The sequence below is a fragment of the Saccostrea cucullata genome, unplaced genomic scaffold (assembly GCF_032062105.1).
Source record: "Saccostrea cucullata isolate Sc308-1 unplaced genomic scaffold, CSIRO_AGI_Scuc_v1 ctg128, whole genome shotgun sequence".
NCBI lineage: Eukaryota > Metazoa > Mollusca > Bivalvia > Ostreida > Ostreidae > Saccostrea > Saccostrea cuccullata.
The window spans coordinates 225,638-240,674 of record NW_026935471.1 but is presented as its reverse complement, the minus strand read 5'-3'; the positions used below and the strand labels follow the sequence as shown (position 1 = coordinate 240,674).

Genomic DNA, 15,037 nt, shown 5'->3' with positions numbered 1-15,037 from the left:
AGATTTCCCTATATATTCCTATGTAAAAATTTGATCGGCCATTGTGGCCCCACCCTAGCCCTGGGGGTCCTGATTTGAACAAACTTGAATGTACACTATCTGAGGATGATTCCACATGAGTTTCATATTTCCTGTTCCAATGGTTCTGGAGAAGAAGATTTTTTTTAAAATGCCATTAATTTTTCACTTATTCCTAATTATCTCCCCTTGGAAGAAGGCTTGGTCCTTTAAGTAAGTAAGTAAGTAAATTTTATTTGAAGTCGGCAATGTATACATTACATAACAAGAAACATGAGCTCTGTAGAGCTCTTAAACCGACTATCACAGTTAAAATATCACAAGAAAACATTTACAGCATAAATTAACATGCAAAAACACATGTACATATATACACATACATATGGCAGATAAAACGAATTTTAAGAATTAAACAAATGTTAAGAATTTATATTTTCTTTAGAATTAGTTAAAGAAAAAAAAAACAAACTTGAAAAGCAATATGATTGCATTAAGAGGAACAAAAATAAATATAACGTGAGTATTATAAATAAATAAATAAAAGTCATATGACAGTATTAAAAATTAAGCACTACGTTTAACCCTTAAAGTCAGATTAAAAATAACTAATTGTACTATTAATAATAATAAAAAAAAATAAATAAATAAAAAACGATAAATAAATAAATTAGTTTAGAAAATTAAAAATTCACACAGACATAGCTAAACCAAATTGAGAAAAAAGAAGAAAAAAAAAATTAAAAACAATTTATGTAATTATTCTCATCAGCTATGCAGCCCCATGCTGTGGTTTCTGCAGGAACTACATTTGGATTTTTTTCCCCGTCCATGTTTCAATGAACGTTTTAAATTGGCTGAGGGTGGAAAGTTCCCTAGCATGATTTGGTAAAGAATTCCACAACGTAGCAGCCGCATAGCTGAATGACTGTTTTCCATACCTAGTGGTTCTTGGCCTGGGTAATTCCAGAGTCTTTTGATATTATCTAAAATTGTATGTGGAATTTCGCTGTTGAACTAAATCTTGCAGGAACAGTGGGCTTTGATAGTTTATAATTTTGAAGACTTCAAGGGCCATGGCTCTCATACGCCTGATTTTCAGTGAGGGGAGGTTTGATTTTTCTAGTAAGGATATGGAAATAACGAACAGTATTCAATCTCAACGTCCATTAAACAAATATACAAAACAAGAGCAGAGCAAACACGGACCTCCGAAACATCAGAGGTGGGATCAGGTGCCATGGAGGAGTGAGCATCCCCTGCTGACCGGTCACACCCGCCGTGTGCTCATTGTCATAATCAGGAAATAACGGAAAAAATCCGTAGTCAATTCAGTGTATAAATAATGGACTAACAATTGGTATGAAAAACGTCAGTCAGCATTTCATTCAATGATAAATTGTATTTGCTGACAAGGTCATTGTATCGACCATAGAATTTACGAAATGATGACTTTAAACGAGACTGTTGATATTCTTGTTTCATCAACTTGCTTGTCAATAATTTACCTCGTTTACGAAATTGTTCATACGTAGAGCATGCTCTTGCGTATCGAATCAACTGAGATATAAATACTCCGTATGCAGGTGATGAAGGTATATTGCTGCATAAGTAAGGGAAGTTGACGATAGAAAAGTTAAAGTCATCACGTTTATCATATAGCTTGGTTGTTAGATTACCATTTGTGTCTTTTTCAAGTAAAATATCCAAGTATGAAGCAGATGTGTTGGACTCTGTGGTATCTTTTATCTCAAGCTCACCGGGATATATCGTGTCGACGTAGGAATGGAAATTATCATTATTAATTGACAATACGTCGTCGATATATCTAAATGTCGAGTTGAAGGCCACAGCAAGTGTTTTTTTCTTTTCACGCAAAAGATTTTGCATAAATTCTGCTTCATATGAATATAAAAATAAGTCTGCTAATAACGGAGCGCAATTTGTACCCATGGGAATTCCAATAGATTGTTGGAATACCTGGTCTCCAAAAACCACATAGATATTGTCAATCAGAAACTCAAGCATCTTCTTGATGTCAACTTCAGAGTACTTATGTGTACAATCAGAATCTGTTTTAACAAAATAATTTTTCAAATGACCAATGACGAGGTAAGTAAACTTACGAGTTCCATTTTTGTTGAAGAAGCAGCTGTCAATGATATCAAAAAGCCTGGATTTTAATTTGTCGTGCGGAATTGTTGTGTATAAAGTTGAAAAGTCGTAAGTTTTTATGCTGTTGAATTTTGTAAAGTCTTGTGATTTCAAATTGTCCAAAAGTTCTTTAGAATTTTTAAGTATCCACATCTGATTTACACCACTTCTTGAATATATAGTTGTACAGTACTCTTGAAGTTTTTCCTTCACTACTGTCAATATTTTAGTGAGAAGTAACGAAAGAGGCTTGGTTGAACATTTACTGGAACCTGCAATGTATCTTTGTTTGTAAGGATTCTTATGAAGTTTCGGAATCCAATATATATAAGGTAGTTCAAATTCATTTTGGCTCTGTGGAATATTAAAAGTATTCAAAACTGACAGGTGATTTTGAAGGATTTCTTCCTTAGAAAGAGTAGTATATGTATAAGTAGGATTACCACTCGTAGAATTAAATCCAAGTTCTTCTAAAATGCAATTAATATAATGAGCCTTACAAACGAAGACAATGTTGTTACCTGCTTTGTCGGCAGGAACCAGTACGTACTGATCGTGTAATCTATCTAATTCTTTTTTCACTTCTGGTTTATTGAACACAGAAGGATAGATAGTTTTCATTTTGCCCCTCAATCTTTTAATACGTGACTTTAACATGGATCTGATACATTTAATCCATTCTGACAAGGTGTCAATGTCTTCTTTTTCATATCTAGCCTATCGTCTGGCGTAAATTTCAACTTCAATTTATGAAATTCCGACGCCAGTTGAAGGATCGGGGTTCCCTATATTTAGGACCTTTTAAAATAAGTGATCTAAGGTCCTCATTACGAACTATATTTACGTCACCTGTAATAACGTGTCCAGCAGGACTATAGTTATAGGGCGAAGAAGAACATGAACACGAAAGAGGATTATTTTTCAGATAGTCGATATCCAGGCCATGTAAAGTATTTTTGTAATTGAAAAGTTTGGAAGCAATGGTCGATGTATATTTGTAGGAAATACAAGGCGTAGTCTTTAACTTGAAATATGGTGGAATATAAGACTGGACCCTTTTGTGATTAAGAATATTACTAATATTTACCGCGTCAATTCCTTTATTGGCATATTGAAGTTTAAGGAAAAGACGGATTGTTTTAGCTGCATTTTCTTCCGTGAAACGTGCGGATTTAAAAAGCCTATGATGTGCAATATCCATAATCACAGAACCGAGCCTATATTCAGGTGTCGAGGAATCTAAATTTGGATGTTCCTTGGTCTTTTCAAGAAGACTATTTAAAAGTTTCAAAGGGACAGAGTAAAGTTTGGTTCGAATATGATGTAGACCTAACTGTTGATTTACATAAGGTAGTAATGAATCAAAAGAGACGTCGTGTATTGCAGGTTTATTGTACGAACGATGTCCATGACTACGCTTACGTCTCTGAGTATTGTTAAAAAGTCCCATCACATTTACATTATTACACTGTGGGCTTGTTAGATTTCCTACACTATCGACATTGTCATTACATCCATAGGGAAAGGCTGTCCCTAGTTTCCTAATCCAAACTTCTTCACGTTGTCTACGGAAAGGTGTACTCAAAGATGGACTATTTGTGTGGTGATAAATCTTTTCCAGAATTCTAACTTTCATTGATAAAATAGAATGATCAGGTGAATTAAAATGTTTATATAAAAGCTGCTGACCACCATGATTTATTTGAAATCGATGACCTGATATTCTTTTGTTAAGCGATCCCTTGGTTTCACCGACACAAATAAGTCCACACAGATTACATTCTATTCCATAGACAACATTAGAAGATTTGCAGTTCAGATTTTCCCAAGTTTTGGTATAGAAGCTCTGTCCAGTAACATTACTGGTGAAAGAAGTGTCAGTTATCAAAATGTCACAGGTTTTACAGTTTCGTACAGATGCTCATAACTGCTTGTGTAGTCATTATATATGAATCTTAGTGCTCGCTCTTGAATTTTTTCTATTTTTTTTTTGCAGTTTTGATCACTGCTAAAATGCCACACCAGAGGACAATAACTAAAGTTGGACATTATAAAGGAGTGATAAGTTTACCCAGTTTACAAAGATGTTTCCCGACACGTTTTAAGACATTTAATTGTCTAGCTGCTTTCTTACAAATATTTGATATATGAGAATTGAAGTTTAAGTTAAAATTTCATTACACTTGAATCCCCTTTACCCAAGGATACTTTGTGGCAAGTTTGGTTGATATTGGTTTGGTGGTTCTTGAGGAGAAAATGAAAATGTGAAAAGTTTACGACAACAACAACGACAATGACGACGACAGACAACGGACAAATTTTGATCAGAAAAGCTCACTTAAGCCTTCGTCTCAGGGGAGCTAAAAATGTATAATATACATGTATATCCAGCTCACAGGCACCATATGTGGCATGCATGTCTATGTTTTCGTTTATCTCCGTAAACAGGGTCAAAACACTGCTTGCTAAATGGAAAAGTCGAACTAAACCACGAAACGGTATGACGTGCTAATCCCGCACCGAGATTTTGAATGGCTAAAAATCTGCTTCTAAAATTACATCGAAAAAATGTCGTAGTGTTTTTATGGAAAATGAGACTTAATCAAATTCTATTTATTCAATGCAATATTTCAAATCTGGAATTGTATTTCTTAACGCACTAATTTTTAAATTTTCTTCTTTGTCCGAGATTGGCAAATACCATTTCGTGGTTTAGTTCGACTTTTCCACTCGGCGAGCAGAGTTGACGCTGTCTAAACGAAAACAAAGACATGCATGCCGTATATGGTTGTGTAGATAAGTTATCATGGAAGACAATGATATTAAACACTTTGTCATTACATTTCCTCTGACATTGTAAATGAGTGCGTTTCTGAGGAGGGGGGTACCGAGTGTAATTCAGAGTTAGATACCTTGTGTTATAATTATACCATGGGTTAAAAATTTATTTCCGAAACAAGTGCCTGTGCTCCAGCTATGTTTTTTTTTTTAAAAAAAATGGTCTTTCATTATGAATTGTGAAATTATTTTGGAGTTACTGTTCTACTTTTTTTCTACTTTATAATTTTTAGGGGGGTGTCATTGTTTCATGTCACTTAATGATAATGAAAAGAAAAAATTTAAACTGTGTTCAATGCGAATTGTTCGCGAAGTAAGAAGCTGATCCTTGCACCGTGGGTTCAAATCCACTGCGGGATGTGGAGACTGGTATACTTCGGATGGAACCTATAAACCGATGTCCCTTGTCGCAGTAGGCGTTGACACGAAAAAAGATTCCTAACTGCTCAATGGCCCAGAGTGCCGTCTTAAATTTGTTGCAGATACGAGCTACTAAAATCATTTCAAACATTGCATTTTAGAGGGGAGGGTGTTTAACGTCAGCCCCCTCTAGAATTTTGAATTTATATAGTGAGGTAACGTTTTGCCTATGGAGGGCTGTAAATTTAGACCTATATTCGGCACACGCGGCAATTGAGCAGTGAGGAATCGTTTTCTTGACAGCACTTACTGTGACAGGGAACATCACTTTACATTGTCTCATCAGGAGGACCAGTCTCCACGTCCTGCAATGTAACACGCGACGAATGAATTAACTCCCTACTCCGCGATTCTAGAGAAAACGCTTAAACCACTGCGCCTCGCGGGCGAAAAAATGAACATCTAACCCTAAAAAATGATAATTACGTCTATATTTTACTATTGACCTCAATGCTGTGAAGAATTTTATTCGTCAACAAAGATTCCTCCTGGATAAAATAAAAACACACCATGGAGATAATGTTAATCGAAAATTGAAACCTATTTTATATCATTTTTTGAGCCCTGCTGGGTACAATTAGAATGTTTTAGCAAAATAATAGTATGCAAATAAAATATGACCAATTAGAAGGTTGGTATTTTTTATGTTTAAAAAAAAAGCTAAGAATCCATAATGTATTTTCACTTAATTCTGTCCATTTATTAACGTTTACCATGGACATTGCCATTATGTTCATATTAGAGGCGGTTGGTCATTTATATAATTCACTGCTCACAGTACCTCTAGTTCATCTTCAAATTTGTAATATATTTTTCCTTAGCACCTTTACCCATGTGTTATGAACATTTCAGTTTCACAGAAATAATATCAATGTTGTTAAAATGTGGATTTCCACACAGCATCCTTTTAAGAGCTAACAGGTTTGTTATATAAAACTTATCTGTGAATATAAATGTATTTCAGTTACAGGAACATTATACATGGAGTATGTCAGAACTTAAATTTATCAATATTGTGAAGAAAAAATCAATACAAAGTAAAAAACAAACATTTTTAAAATGACCAAACATAAAAACAGTGGTATATGTGAGAGTTTGTGTGCGTATATATTATCTGGTATGTAAATGAAGTTTTCCTTCTATTAAAAAAAAATATATATATATATACTTCATTTTGTTGTTTTTAATCGCGATTCTACGAAAACATCGGTGTCCGTTTTTGGTTTTAACATTTATAATAGAGTACTAGATTTACCGCTTTTGGGCAGGTGATACTGCTGATTAAGTAACAAATACGCATGTTTCCTTAAGTTTTTATGCATTAATGAATTCATTTAAACCAAGAAAATGTTCGTGAAAAGTTAGAATTTATAAATTCTGTGCATCGGTAAAAAAGAAATTGCTAAAAATCCAAAATCCGGGACCGTCGGGAGTCGGGCATCGGGAAGACTAGATTTACCGCTTGCCGTCAGTATGTAGAGTTGTCGTTCGTATCTTTCGGTTTTTATATATGACGCTACACTAAAAACGAGTTCCATTACGAAAAACTTTTGTGGTTCTTTATAATTTAGTTTTACTTTGAAAGAAATTTTAATATTCAAAATAAGATTACTTTATTATTACATTTAATTACATATCAAATTATATTAATTAGATCAATTCAGGAGAAAATAACATGAACTATTTGCTGCGGATGTTTATGCATGTTTTCTGTTGAATATCATCGGAGTAAATTGGTCGACACAGTAACCTCGCTTTCGGCTCTATATAATCAACACAAATTACTGCGCATATTAAATGCGTGATGACCATGGGAGATTGAACATAGTTCAACTCCCAAAAAGATCTAACAATTGGTTATTTCACATAGTAACTCAGATGCCCTAAAACACACAAGTAACAAATTAACAAATCAGCACAATACGTAAAGGCATTATAAACGTCTCGATTGATTTGAATTTTTAAAAGTTATGTGTAGATCTCTTTGCTAAAATCACTCATTCGACTCAGTAATCTGTAAACCATCTCCAGTTCATCCATAAAAGAATTCTCAAACAACCAAAAAAAAAAATTGGACAACCCAGCATGACGGATGGAAAGAGATTGCATTGTCAGAATATGTCCGGACCATTTCACGAAGTAGGCATAACCAGACTTCCTTTGCAGTGCTTATCAGTGCTTCATAACAGTGCTTCCCTTATACATGTACTGATCTTCAAAGAATGTTACACGAGTCTTTTCTCCGATTTCTATCCGGAAAAGACCTGTTGCTGTGACTAGTGGAAAAACTCGTTTGGCCACTGAGAGTGTTGGTATTTCTTGCAGAAGATGACAAAGTGGGCCATGAGGACATACAAGCCGCTTGTGAATTTGAAGGAACTGTTGACACACTACCGGTATTAATATTATTCGTGGTATATATGGCAGCAGGTTGACCTCGTGAGCTACTATTATGATCAGATGTGGGTGGTGGCACTGAAGTGTTTGCCTTGGTGGTACTCGAAGTATATGCTTGTTTGTTACTTAATAAGCTCGGTTTATATGAATTCATCACAGAGGAATTACCGGTATTTCTCTGAGTACCGAGTGAACGTGTTTGTTCACTGGTAGGATTGGATTTTTCAAGAGATGATGTTAGGGTAGATGTCGAGAATCCAGCAACTGCTTGTGAGCTTGAAGAAACTTTCGAAACACCACTGGAATGCATGCTTCTTGTATTCTGAATGGCTGCAGATGGACCTCGATTTCCGCTGCTTTGTGCTGAGGTGGCTGTTGGGACCGATTTGTTTACGCTGGTGACACTCAAATTACTTACTTGTATGCTACTCCAAGGTATTGGCAAATCTACTGAGGTGTCTTTAGGAATTTCCTTATATGCAATAAGGTACTCTGGGTAGCATTGGTTTCTATCAAACACAACAAATATAGAAGGATTTGTGACGTCATCGACACAGGAATCGTATCTTTTGTGGCCTTTGCCAGGGATAGTTGGTGGGCACGTTACGTCATGTTTTCCCTTAACGAAGTTTCCGATCAAAACTTTTGCTTTGAACATTAAACGAATAGGACCTTTTGTGAACCCGTTGCTGTACTTTGCTGAAACTGCAAAGTAAGAACCTTTTCCATACGCTGTTGCATTTTTGCCGCTCAAACGAAAATCAAAATTATTGGTACAGATACCGTAGCACGTGTCAAAAGAATCGGTACCATGAAAGAGACTTCTCTCATCAATGCTTCCAGTTTTTATAGATTGAGTTTTCTCCATATTTGCCCTCTTCCTGAAAAGAAAGATATTTTGATCTCTTTGAATATATGACACATTGATTGAATAATTAATACCGTCTAGTTTCAAACTATTTCAAGTTAAAGTGAACCGATTTTATTGAATTGATATAAAAAGTATATATACTATTTTGTTCATCGGATTAGAATAAAATCTTCGATTTTAAGGAAGAATGGCAGTTTTATTTTATAGATCTTTAAGCCATCACTGTTAAAATATGATGGTTTCAGCATTGAAAGATTATTGTTAGCACTTAAATATTTTATCAGATTATTTTTCATTTATTTACAGTAAATGAAAAAAGTTTTATTTTCATATAAGACGCTTTAGGTTTAAAAAAAATGAACGTATCATATATGTGAATTTTTTTTAAAGGCAGATAGACATTCAATTTTTGACTAATTTAAATTTTTTTTTTTGAAAATATAACACCTTGTTTGTGAATATTTTCAAAGCGTATGGATAATATATTAAAACAAGAGGCCCAGGGGCCACAGCGCTCACCTGAGCACATCAGCTAGGAAAAAGCACATATCAGATCAGAACTGAAAGTTTACTGAGGTGGGGGGCTTGAATCCCCCCCAGGGGTTCATAATTTGAACAAACTAAAATCTACACTACCTGAGGATGATTCCATATAAATATCACTAATCATGGCTTTGAAGTACTTGAAAAGAAGATTTTATAAGGTATCCCTATGTAAAACTTGGGTTGGTCATTTTGGCCCCACCCTAGTCCCGGGGGTCATGATTTGAACAAACTTAAATCTACACAACCTGAAAATAATTCCACATGAGTTTCATCCTTCCTGGCCCAGTGGTTCTTGAGAAGATTTTTAAAAATTTTTCCTATATATTCCTATGTAAAACTTGGGTAAACCATTTTGGCCCCACCTTAGCCCCAAGGGTCATGATTTGAACAAACTTTAATCTACACTACCTGACGATGATTACACATGAGTTTTATCTTTCCTGGCCCAGTGGTTCTTGAGAAGATTTTTAAAGATTGTTCCTACATCTTCCGATGTAAAACTTGGGTCAGCCATTTTGGCCCACCCTAGCCCCATGGGTAATGCTTTGAAGAAACTAGAATCTACACTACCTGAGGATGATTTCACATGAGTTTCATCTTTCCTGGTCCAGTGGTTCTTGAGAAGAAGATTTTTTAAAGATTTTTCCTATATATATACCAAATTGAATGTAAAACTTGGGTCAGCCATTCTGGCCCCACCCTAGCCCCGGGGGTCATGATTTGAACAAACTTGAATCTACACTACCTGAGGATACCTCCACATGAGTTTGATCTTTCCTGGTCCAGTAGTTCTTGAGAAGATGATTTTTATAGATTTTTAGACTTTTAGAAGAAGATTTTTCCTATATATTCCTATGTAAAACTTGGGTCAGCCATTTTGGCCCCACCCTAGCCCTGGGGGTCATGATTTGAACAAACTTGAATCTACACTACCTGAGGATAACTCCACATGAGTTTCATCTTTCCTGGTCCAGTAGTTCTTGAGAAGAAGATTTTTAAAGATTTTTCCTATATATTCCTATGTAAAACTTGGGTCGGCCATTTTGGCCCCACCCTAGCCCCGGAGGTCATGATTTGATCAAACTAGAATCTACACTACCTGAGGATGATTTCACATGAGTTTCATCTTTCCTGGTCCATGCAGTGGTTCTTGAGAAGAAGATTTTTTTTAAAATGCCATTAATTTTTCTCTAATTCATAATTATCTCCCCTTTGAAAAGGGCGTGGCCCTTCATTTGAACAAACTTGAATCCCCTTTACCCAAGGATACTTTGTAGCAAGTTTGGTTGAAATTGGCCCAGTGGTTCTTGAGAAGATGAAAATGTGAAAAGTTTACGACAACGACGACGACAACGACTACGACAACGACAGACAATGGACAAATTTTGATCAGAAAAGCTCACTTGAGCCTTCGGCTCAGGTGATCTAAAAACATGTGAAACTAACAAAGGATATGTTAGACAATCACTTCTTTAAATTGAAATGAAATTGCGAAATATCAGAGAATTTTTAATTTTAATTTTGGCGAATACCAATTAAAATTTAACTGATCCCAACAAGATCAAAATATTAAAATTGATTAAATCTAACAAAAATACTAATTTGATTCCATGTAATACACGTTCAAATGTTGAGATATTATCTCTCAATGCGGAAACGATAGTTTCAAAGGTATGATTTAAAGATCTATTAAATAAAATACTGCTGTGACATTCCTCCTTATATAAAAGAATTTTGAAAAATTTCTTTTCTGAGTAGCATAGTATTGCTTGAATCTGACAGTCATATAATTTATCGTATCAGCTTTAACTTGCCGAGATTCATTTTAAACCCCCAATTACTTGAACAATATTTGTTAAAAGATTTATATATGACATGAATGTATTTTAAATCCGATTTCAAGCTGTATAGAATTTCATAAATTCTCCTAGTTACTGAGGGATTACAGTAAAAGTTAAAATATATTTACATTTCGAATTCATTCCATAGGCATAGATTCTGTATGCGAAATACGTTGTTTATCTGAAATCTTTCCTTTCTGAGTGTTGAAAAGAATTCAGTTTCTACGGTTTTATACTCTCTGCCGTCTCTCTCTAAATCAACCCATTCAAAATCATGTGCTAAGTCTAACGGATCCCATTCAGCTGGACATGGTTCAGCTATGGCAACATCTAACAATCTTGGACTAAAATGATAATAAAAGGAATATATAGATAATTATCAAATAAATTAAAAGTACGACAAATTAAAAAAAAAATGTATGAATTTATTTCAAGTGTAATAAAATATGAAGATAACAAACATATAATAAAAATAAATAATCGAGCTCAAAATTATTCTACTTCATTGAAACGTTAATTATTGGGAGCAGAGCAAAATATCAAAGACGGGATCAGGTGCCAAGGAGGAGTAAGCATCCCCTGTCGGCAGGTCAAAATCACGATGTGCAACTGCTCATGATCGGGTAATAAAATAGTAAAATTTCCACGTTGTATATTGTGTTTGATATTACTTACAATTGTCTTGACTGTACTTCAGCTAGAGACACAAATATGGGCCTTCTTCGAATTTTGCGAACCTTCTTGGTATCAATATTGATTTGCTTCCGCTCTGTAAACTCTACCTTGTACTTAAATTTGTGGCTCTCTCTGGTAAATAGATAACTTTTTTGCTTTGATATATATTTCTTCTCCAGCGTGTGTTGTAAAAGATCCTTTAAAAAATAATAAAAATTGGAATGAAAGAAGTAAATAAATATAACCAGCTATGAATCCTTGGGAATATTTTATTAATTTGCTTATAAATTTATCTACTACAAGCTAATTCAGAGCTAATTCTGTGCCCCCTTCCCCGCTTAAGGCAAAAGAGAAGAGTAGGTGCGGATCGGGTGGGTGGGCAATATAAGAGGGACAAGCGGGTCCATAGGTCGTAATCTTTCCTCCTTGATATATTTTCCTCTCATTTTATCGCGCTCTTGTCTATTTTATTTATATGTCTTTTTTTGTTATATAGAAACTATGTACCTCTGACCAGTTTGTATATAAAATATATATACGTTATTTGAACCCCATGTACCAATCTTGGTTTGGGTGATTAAAATGAACATAAAAATAAATTGCAAAAACTTCTTGAGATATCGCCTACTTTCTATTCACAGGTAAACAAATTTACACTCTGGTGCTAAATGGAACAGCTTCGCAGCATTGTGACCTAATTCGTTTTTCTACCGATCGGTCTATTTTAGAACTGCTTAGTAGAATAGAAATCAAGTCCTTGTTGTCGTGAATAATGCAGAATAACCTCCGAAATCGAGAAATGTTGTTTGAAATATAAAAGCCGCCTCGGCTTTTATCTTTCAAACAACAATTTTCGATCTCGGAGGTTATTCTGCAACATTCACGAAAACGCAGTCTTTATTTCTTAAACAGAGAATGGTAATACATTTCTCAAACTTCGGGATGAGGTTTTCTTCTGTAAAAAAACATATTTAACAAATAGATTAAAATTAATACGAATGCAGAGTAGCTTTAGTTTCCACAACCACGTGCTAGTTGGCCATAATCTAGTGATGCAATAATTTTCACAATTCTACTGGTATTCAAAGCTTGCTCCGACAACTCATTTATTTAACTTTAAATTTATGCTATCTTCGATTCTTGAAATTCAGGATTACCATCAAAATACATTTTTCATATTGATTTACCGTTTCATACTGAGTCCACTGTCCAAAGTCATTTTTAAAATACCACCTCCATTGTGTGTGGAAGGTACCTATTTTAAGTGGAATGTCCTCTTCAGCAAATGATACAGTGGTGAGTCGTCTGTATGGTACCTTAATTGACTTTCCAGCCATGTCAGTGACACCGTATTCCTTTCTGAAGTACAGAGTAATCTTCTCTGTGTTTTCCGGAAAAGGTAACTGTAAACATCGCAATATACATGTATTATAAAATAAAAAATGCATTCGGTGTTTTTTTTTTCTTTGTATCATATTCAAAGCAGTTGCATGCATTCAGGAAATATGTTTTTGGATAAGAGAATGATTCCTATTAATCAACTTTTCTTTTTAAAAAAAAAAACCTTTCCATCAGCACTGTCTTCCAAACTGCTGTAACTTTGTTCAAGTTTTTGGTTTTCTTCGTCATCAAAGCTGACCCACTCTCCATACATACGGATCTGCCAGAGGTAGGGTAGCCGTGTGTGGTGTTTTTTACAACCTCTCCATTGACAACTTCCTGTCAAAGCATTCAAACAAATGTACTGTTTGTCAGCATCTGCATCCAGTTCACTCCTGGATTCTGAAAGGTCTTTTGCTAGAATGCAAAGAATATGAACATTATGTAATATTTCTTGTTTGTAAATATTATATCCCTATAATTTCAACAGAAAATTAAAATACTCACTCAAAGCTACCCACAAAGTTTTAATTGATTTTTTGTTTGATTTGTACCAATTTATCCTTTTGTTTTCAAAAATTCAGTAAAACAAGTGTTGAAGTGGGTACGGTGAAGAACTTTCCTCTTTACTTTACCTGAGAAAAGATATGACGTGGTAGGGATCCTACTAGGAGGAAGATATTTTCTTTCTTCTCTATTTTCTGTGATATATCCTAATGGTTTTTGCTCATTTTCAATAAGCTGTGCTTTTATTTCATAATTGCAATCCATGCGTTCTACCTCTTTATATGTTTCAGTGTCTATTAACATGGGATGCATTGGTGGAGGTTGGAGATGATAAGTCACGCTTAGTTGATTTCTTGGCATGTTTATCAACAACCTGAGCAGGTACAACTTTTCTCGTGGCCATCTCTCCATTTTGTACACGGAAAGAACCCATCTGTTATGTGGCGTCTCGAATGAGTGTCCTCTTTCGCACTCCGAATCTTCACATCTATTTGATATAAAATTGTAACAAATGTGAAGATACGGACAATCTTCCCCTGCCAAGCATGTTCGGGCACGGCAAACCTGTGGGTACCTACATAAAAGTATGACTCTGATTTCTTTGTCATTAAAATCCTCGAGCCCGAGTTTTTCCTTTATCTTTCTATTGTGTTCGTTTGTAAAATCGTGCTCCCTCTTACATCTATTGCCATTTTTGCAGAATCCATTGAGATAGAATTTACAAATGTGAAAATGACAGCAATTTACTCGACTGCATTCCTTTACATTTCCGATTCCAGTGTGATGGAAGCACAAAGTTGCATTCTTATAAAAGGGCCCGATGCACTTAGGCTCTTGTTCTCTTTTATAAACAGTAAGTTTTTCTTTGCATTTCAACAACCATTCAGTAAAGTTTACTGGTAAATGGAAATATTCTTCTCTGAAACTTGATACACTAGATAAACCACCCGTTCTTTTGACAAGGAATTTGAACACACCTTCTTCGGAGAGATCATAGCTAGCATGTACATTTTCTATGGAATATTCTATTTCTTTCCTTGTACTTTTGTCTTGACGTCCAGAAACATAATTTCTTTGTACACCAGAAGTTTTGCAATCCATTTTCCCAAACTGATCTGTGATGTCACCTGTAGGTAATTCTTCCTCGCTCTCGATGCATTCCTCTTCTGAGTCATAAAACCCTGTTCGTCTTCCTCTACGTTTAAATTCTCTTCCTCTTGACCTTTCAATTGCTTTGTCAAGAAAATTTTCGTTGATCCCACTGTGATAAACCGTCATTGATTCGATTCCATATCCTCCTCTTCCTCGGTACGTATTCATTTTTCTATTAGATTTCTCACACTTCGAATTCTTAGTTTGTATAATCCGAAATCGAATGATATACTCCGCTTTC

General features: G+C 34.9%; 1 protein-coding gene across 1 annotated transcript; it reads right to left on the bottom strand.

The window, feature by feature from the left end:
* Positions 1–7,280: 7,280 nt before the first annotated feature.
* On the bottom strand, positions 7,281–15,037 carry LOC134242947 (protein mono-ADP-ribosyltransferase PARP12-like). Its single transcript, XM_062725151.1, has 6 exons — positions 13,773–15,037; positions 13,322–13,554; positions 12,945–13,160; positions 11,758–11,954; positions 11,211–11,426; positions 7,281–8,705 (listed from the first exon to the last, which is right to left on the bottom strand). Exons 1-6 carry the CDS (start codon positions 14,962–14,964, stop codon positions 7,643–7,645), a joined length of 3,117 nt encoding a protein of 1,038 aa, XP_062581135.1. The 5' UTR covers positions 14,965–15,037; the 3' UTR covers positions 7,281–7,642.

What these genes read in the sequence shown, in the direction of transcription:
- LOC134242947 (XM_062725151.1), bottom strand. Translation starts at nt 14,964, where the DNA reads ATGAATACGTACCGAGGAAGAGGAGGATATGGAATCGAATCAATGACG. An exon ending in AAGACAGTGCTGATGGAAAG is followed by an intron (nt 13,161 to 13,321) that starts GTTTTTTTTTTT and finishes CGATGTTTACAG; the next exon opens with TTACCTTTTCCGGAAAACAC. An exon ending in CTATGGAATGAATTCGAAAT is followed by an intron (nt 8,706 to 11,210) that starts GTAAATATATTT and finishes CTTTCTTTTCAG; the next exon opens with GAAGAGGGCAAATATGGAGA.